Source organism: Mus caroli, chromosome 2 (genome assembly GCF_900094665.2).
Source record: "Mus caroli chromosome 2, CAROLI_EIJ_v1.1, whole genome shotgun sequence".
Classification (NCBI taxonomy): Eukaryota; Metazoa; Chordata; class Mammalia; order Rodentia; family Muridae; genus Mus; species Mus caroli.
Window position 1 is genome coordinate 77,419,623 of NC_034571.1, and position 6,487 is coordinate 77,426,109.

General features: G+C 31.1%; 1 protein-coding gene across 1 annotated transcript in view; it reads left to right on the plus strand.

Moving 5' to 3' along the window:
- The window catches only part of Fsip2 (fibrous sheath interacting protein 2), a 64,372-nt gene that overhangs the window by 14,330 nt on the left and 43,555 nt on the right, over positions 1 to 6,487 (plus strand). The window contains exons 9-12 of the mRNA XM_021156571.1: positions 1,085 to 1,171; positions 4,296 to 4,411; positions 5,274 to 5,310; positions 5,838 to 5,941. Of these exons, the coding sequence (XP_021012230.1) occupies positions 1,085 to 1,171; positions 4,296 to 4,411; positions 5,274 to 5,310; positions 5,838 to 5,941 (344 nt within the window). The remainder of the gene's footprint in view (positions 1 to 1,084; positions 1,172 to 4,295; positions 4,412 to 5,273; positions 5,311 to 5,837; positions 5,942 to 6,487) is intronic.

A 6,487-nucleotide genomic window follows, 5' to 3' on the forward strand; every position in this document is an offset into this window, starting at 1 on the left:
TTTTCCTGTTTTTCTTTAAGCACTTCTACCTGTTTGATTGTGTTATCCTGTTTTTCTTTAAGGACTTGTAACTCTTTAGCAATGTTCTCCTGTAATTCTTTAAGTGAGTTATTAAAGTCCTTCTTGATGTCCTCTACCATCATCATGAGATATGCTTTTACATATACATTTCCCAGATAAATTAACTCAATCTATTTACTTCTTTGAAGGAGTTTGAAAGCCCCATTTCAGATTTCAAATCACCTTACCAGTTTTGTAATCCCAATATCTTTTTCCTCATGCAATAGAACAATGTGAGCTGTCAATGTTTTCATTCTTTTAATAATTTCATGTGTACATTTCTGTAATTTCTGTACATATTTATATGCACCGTATGTACATGCCAGATATCTCTGGAGGTGGGAAAAGGGCAACATACCTGGAACTGGTTGGTTGTGAACCATGTGTTTCCTGGGAAGCAAAATCAGGTATTCTACAAAAGGAACAAGTGCTCCTAACTTCTGAGCCATCTGTTTATCCTGTGAAGTAGCTGTCTTAAACATTGATGCATTAAGTCACCCTTAGAAAACAGTACATTAAAATTTTTACAATACTGAAGTGATAAGGAACAGATTCAGTTTCATAACAGTGTTATAATTGTATAAAACTGCAATAATATCCTCTTCTACCAAGTAAAAATCTTCTAGGGAAACTTGTGTACAAACATATACACACACACGTGTTTTTGCTCATCTCTAAATAAATCCAAGAATATCATAGTCATTTAGGATAGTGAGCCTTCATCCATGTCACTATGTTGGTGTGTATTTCTACAGAAAGCAACCTCCATGTACAAGTAGACTATAAAGAAGTTTTCCTTCTTTCCAAAATATAAAATATTAGTCTCCTCAACTCTACTCCTTAAGTTATAGGCATATTACAGAAATAAATATCACCTTACATTTGACATTACTTATCCTCTCCTATGTGTTCTACAAATCCCACATATAGAGTAGCAGGCACTTACTTCTTGAGCATTAAATGATAGTTGATCTTGGGCAATTTCACTGTCACTACTCTTAATATGTTTTATTACATTTTTAAGCTTCCTCAAAGAAGAGAAAGAAGCAGTTTGATGATATAAAAATAGTTTATCCTGACGGTGACCAGAAAGCATATAGAGGAACATCAGGTAATTGAATATTTTAATAAGCACCAAATATTTAGAGTAGTGATTTGGGGGAAGACTGAGTTGTGGGTGACCTTCAGTTGAATGTAGATGAAACTTGGGTTTATTATCATGAATGACTGAGTTTCGAACTGCATGCCATGGACTGTTTTCAGAATAGATAACTAATTTGGTGTTTCAACTGGTCATCCAGCTATTCCTTAAGAACAGTTATAAGCAGGATTCATTAGTACTAATTGTAGACACAGACTGACAGATCATAAAATATTTTAAATTCTCAGAATTATTTTAGAAAACTCAAAAATATTCTAGAAGCTAAACACATTTATTATGTGACTGTGAACATTTGTTAAATTATCATTTTCTATATTTCTTATGCTGTGTCACTCACTTTAGGTTCTCAATTTAAGCTCACCAGATTATACTGTGAATCCCCAAACAAGTACTCTAATAACAAACTATGAAAATGAAAAAAAATTTAAATATATTTCTTTCACTAATAACCCTCAAAGTTACAGTTAATGTAAAAACTTAGAATAACTGACAATTACTGATAAATACCTGAAGAAAACCACATCCAATTTTTCTTCCCTGTGTGTAATATTGTTTTTTTACAAAATCCAGAAACAAGAAGGCAATGTTGCCTAATATTCACCTGTTGGACCTTCCACAGGGATTATTGAGATGGAGACGATCCCTCTCTATGACCCCTTGAATGAGGATGCCCCTGCTAGGCTCCTGGTTTTTTTCAATATGCACTTTAAAATGATAAGTAACATTTTTAGTAAGTGGGACAAAAATGCCATTATCATACCATACATACTAATAATTCATAATTCCATATCAGTAAATAATTAAGCATTTATAAATTTTTCAGTAGTATTAAATGTCATATAAACCTTTCAATTTAGTTTGAATCTACATCGATTGAAATAATAAACAGGTTGTTATGCCTTTTCCTCCCCTCTTTGAATAAACTCCAATTAATTTTTTTTGCTTTGGTTTGTTTTTGCCTTATTTGTATGTTAATTATGAAATATTACATTTCATTATGATTTTTATTACAAATGTAATATCATATAAACAGACTCAAGAACAAAAATCCATGATTATCCAATAAGTAAATATATGATTTTTGACAGAAATCCCTCATCCCTTCATGGAAAAAGTTATGAAGAAACCAGAAATGCAAATAACCTGTCTCAACATACAAAAGACTGTGTGTGAAAAATCTATATCTAAAAGTATACTAAATCCAAAGCTTTCCCACTAAAATAAATAACAAAATATGACTGTCTACATTCTAAAGCCTTTTATACATACAGTGTTTGAAATCTTACCTAAAGCAATAAGAAAAGATAAAGAAATTAAAAGGATGTAAATGGTAAGGAAAAAAGCAATATCATAATTCTTTGTAGTCATGTGACTCTATGTATAAGAAGACAATAAGGCTATAAAAACAAACTATTGAAAACTTTGAACATTTTGGAGACTATAGAAGGATGCACAGTCATCAAACTCTCTCCAGAATACTTATATTCTCCTAATATTAGCATAAAATATATGCTGAGACAAAATACAAAGAAACAATCCCATTCATAATAGCTTTAAAATATCCAAGAGTAAACATAATCAAGAAAATATAAGAACTCTACAGGGAAAACTTTAAAATACTGAAGAAATTGAAAATTCAAGAATATTGAAAGTCCTCTTATGTTGTGGATCAGCATAATTAATATTGTGGCAATTGATATACTTTCAAACACAATCTACAAGTTTAATGTAATGCTTATCTCAATTCTTATGAAATTCTTGAGATAAGTAAAATATTCTCCAAATTCAAATGAAATCACAAGAGAACCTGAATATTCAAAACAATCCTGAGCATTAGAAACTTAAGACAGAACAGTAACAAATTAACGTAGTATGTTTACAAAAAGAAAAGATGTATAGAGTAATGGAATAAATTCAAACTTTCAAAGCACCCTCCCTATACTGCTACACTATCAGATAAACATTTAGTTTTTGACAACTATGCCACAAAACAAACAAAAACAAAACAAAAGGAAAATGAAACCCTATCTCCCAAATAATCAAACCCCCATCAACAAAATCAACAAAAATAAACAAACAAACAAAAAACATCTTCAGCAAATGAATCTGAGAAGGTTCAATATGTACAAGTATAGACTAGATGTCAAATTCTTACAAAAATTTCAACATCAAATAATATAAAACAATCTGAAACTTAGGTGAAAAATAGGAAAAAGTTTTAAAGAGGTATGTATAGACAAGAACTTAACAAGAATTAATAAATGGGAAGGCACAAAATTTAAAGCCCTCATTCTCAGTAATGTTTCTAGGCAATAGAATGAAGTACCAAATAGAGTAAAATCTTTTCTAACTAGACACTTAATTTTGCATTAGTATCTGAAATACACACACACACACGCACACACGTTTGTTTATGTACCAAAATTCACAGAAGCTAAATTCAGAAATCGCTGAAACTGAGACAGCTGAGATGTCCATGAACTGATGATAAAATAAAAAAATGCCATGTATACAAATAAAAAAGGAAAAAATAATTAGATAGATAGATAGATAGATAGATAGATAGATAGATAGATAGATAGATAGATAGATAGGTAGGTAGGTAGGTAGATAGATAGATGATAGATAGATAGATAGATAGATAGATAGATAGATAGATAGATAGATAGATAGATAGATGATAGATAGATAGATANTGATAGATAGATAGATAGATAGGTAGGTAGGTAGATAGATCACGTTATTCTCCCAAAACAAAGACAAGGGAAAAGTGCACACATTATATGAATGAATTCATGTATAATTTCTGAAAGTGCGAACAATTATTCTTAAGAGTTACAAACAGATCAATACCATTGGGACTAGAAAGATGGATTGGTTACAACCATGCAGGAGAGTACTTATATGAATAATTCCAATACTCAATTGTATGAATGATGCTTTCAGTTGTACCTCTTTCGGAGGTTCTGTTACTCATGAATATTTTAAATTTAGTGATTAGTTAAGAAAATAAAATTGGTTGCACTTAACAAAATTCTCAAATACAAAACCTTTCTTTCTCCTTTACTCCTAGGACAAGTATCAGCCACAGTGAATCAGTCTCAGAGTAGTTCAAAGAATGTTACAAAAGTGTCGGCATCCTCAGTTACTTATCCAGCAGAAGTACACAACAGCAGTTCAGAACAAAAGGTAAACGGTTTCAAAAGCATATTAGTTCATCTGCTCAAATTTTATTTACATGTGTTCTCTTTTACTAACTTGCTATTGATGAATTATGGTGGATGAGTTCTTGCAAAGAGAAATGATTACTCTCTGGAGGGAAAAAAAGAGTCAATTTAGCTTTATTACTAATGTAATGTAATGTGACACTTAGCAGAAACCTGTCCAAAGCCCATTATTAATTCTGATGATGGTGTTGCTATTTACTGGTAGAATATGCAATCAAAGCTTGGGTTGTTGACAGAACACTGGGAGGAGCCAAACATGGGTTAGATAAGAAAATTGGGTCCATAGGCATGCAAAGGTGATTAAGATATTCACTCATCTTGAGGACACATCTTCTAGTGAGGCATAGACATATGAATGTTACACTAATCTGGAGTGACTAATTTTTACTCTGGTTCTGGTTCTAAGGAGTAATTTAGATAAACATTATATAGTGTTTCATAGAGTCTGAGTTGGAAGAATTTTAATTTTCTGCATCGAATTGAATGACTTTAAACTTTAATATATTTAAATATAAAAATATATATCAGTATTATATATAAATATTCACACATACACACACATAGAGACTGTGGCTTTAAATAAAGTACAATATAGAAGAGCAGTAAGTAAATTGAACTCCATTTTCAACTAAATTTAAGATAGTGAAAGGTATCCTGGGAAACTAATGATATGTACCATGTCTGGTATACTTTTTAAATCACAGATGTAGGGCATAGGGGTAGGAAAGCACCTGGATTCATTTGGCTATCTCACAGAAGACAGACTCTCTTCCAAAAGTATTGTTACTTATGTATATTTTTCTCTTTAATATTTTGCCATATAGAGAAGTGAAGTAACGAAAAGATTAAGTGATGAAAGAGGTAAGAACCGTACTGATGATTCGGGTATTAAGTACATAGCTACTCCATTATATACTTTTGAAAGCTGTTTTGACTAATTTTGAAAGGTTTGCTTATTTTTTTTATTATTAGAGAACCCTTCCTCCATCTACTTCTTCTTTTTAATTCCCAAAACAGCTTTTTATGACTTTCATGCTTTTTGCCTAAAATCAGCTTAAAATACAGCTTTGTTAATTCCTTTGGACAAGCTGTAAGTGGTCATTGCAGACTACATACAATTAAAATGGTCCATTTTGCCAATAGGTCCTATTACTTTCAGGAGACTGAGATAAGGATTTCAGATTTTATTTTGGAAGCAATTGGGAAACTGATATTTTGGGGGAGTAAACATACAAAAAAGATTTGTTATTTTTAAGCAGCTTCCATAAATAGATTGCTAATGGTGATTTTTTCAAGGCAGTGAAGGAGCTTACTGGCCAGAATGGTAGAGCAAGCCTTCAATGATGCTACAGTGATTTCATACTTAAAGCTATCTCTTATCTCTCTAGTTCCTGGAACTACATCAGCTAGAGAGTCAATTATTTCAACACAACAATCACCCACAAGGATTGCTAAACTTTCACAGACATCGTTGGACAATCAAAAAGAAGAGGTATGTATTATTTGATTTAATCTAAATTCAGTCAGAAGAAGGAGATATCTTATGGTCATTTTAATATATGAAAATGCTATCCTTTAATATTATGATATAGCCTTATCCTATTAAATTTATCACACCATAGTAAAAATGCAATTACTCAGGTTCAGTGTACCTAAACATAATCTGCAAGGCTTAATATTTACTTTGTATATTGAACCCTCAAATTAATCAGCTGAGCTTTCTTGGTGTTGTGATAATAATGCTGATTTAGCATTTTTCTACAGTAATCAAGTATCTGCTAATGGAAAGTTATCAGTAGTGATTGATTAGTATAGCCATTACATATAAAATACTATTTATAAATAGCATGCTATCTTAGGATTAAAATCAATACCATTAGCACCAATATTAGCATGATATTAACTGATTCACTATGATAAGGAGTATATATTTTTATCAATTTTCAGTACACTAACAAATTAATACATTCTCTTCTTTTTTTATATATCTAATTTTCCTCAATTACATTTCCAATTCTATCCCAAAAGTCCCCCATAC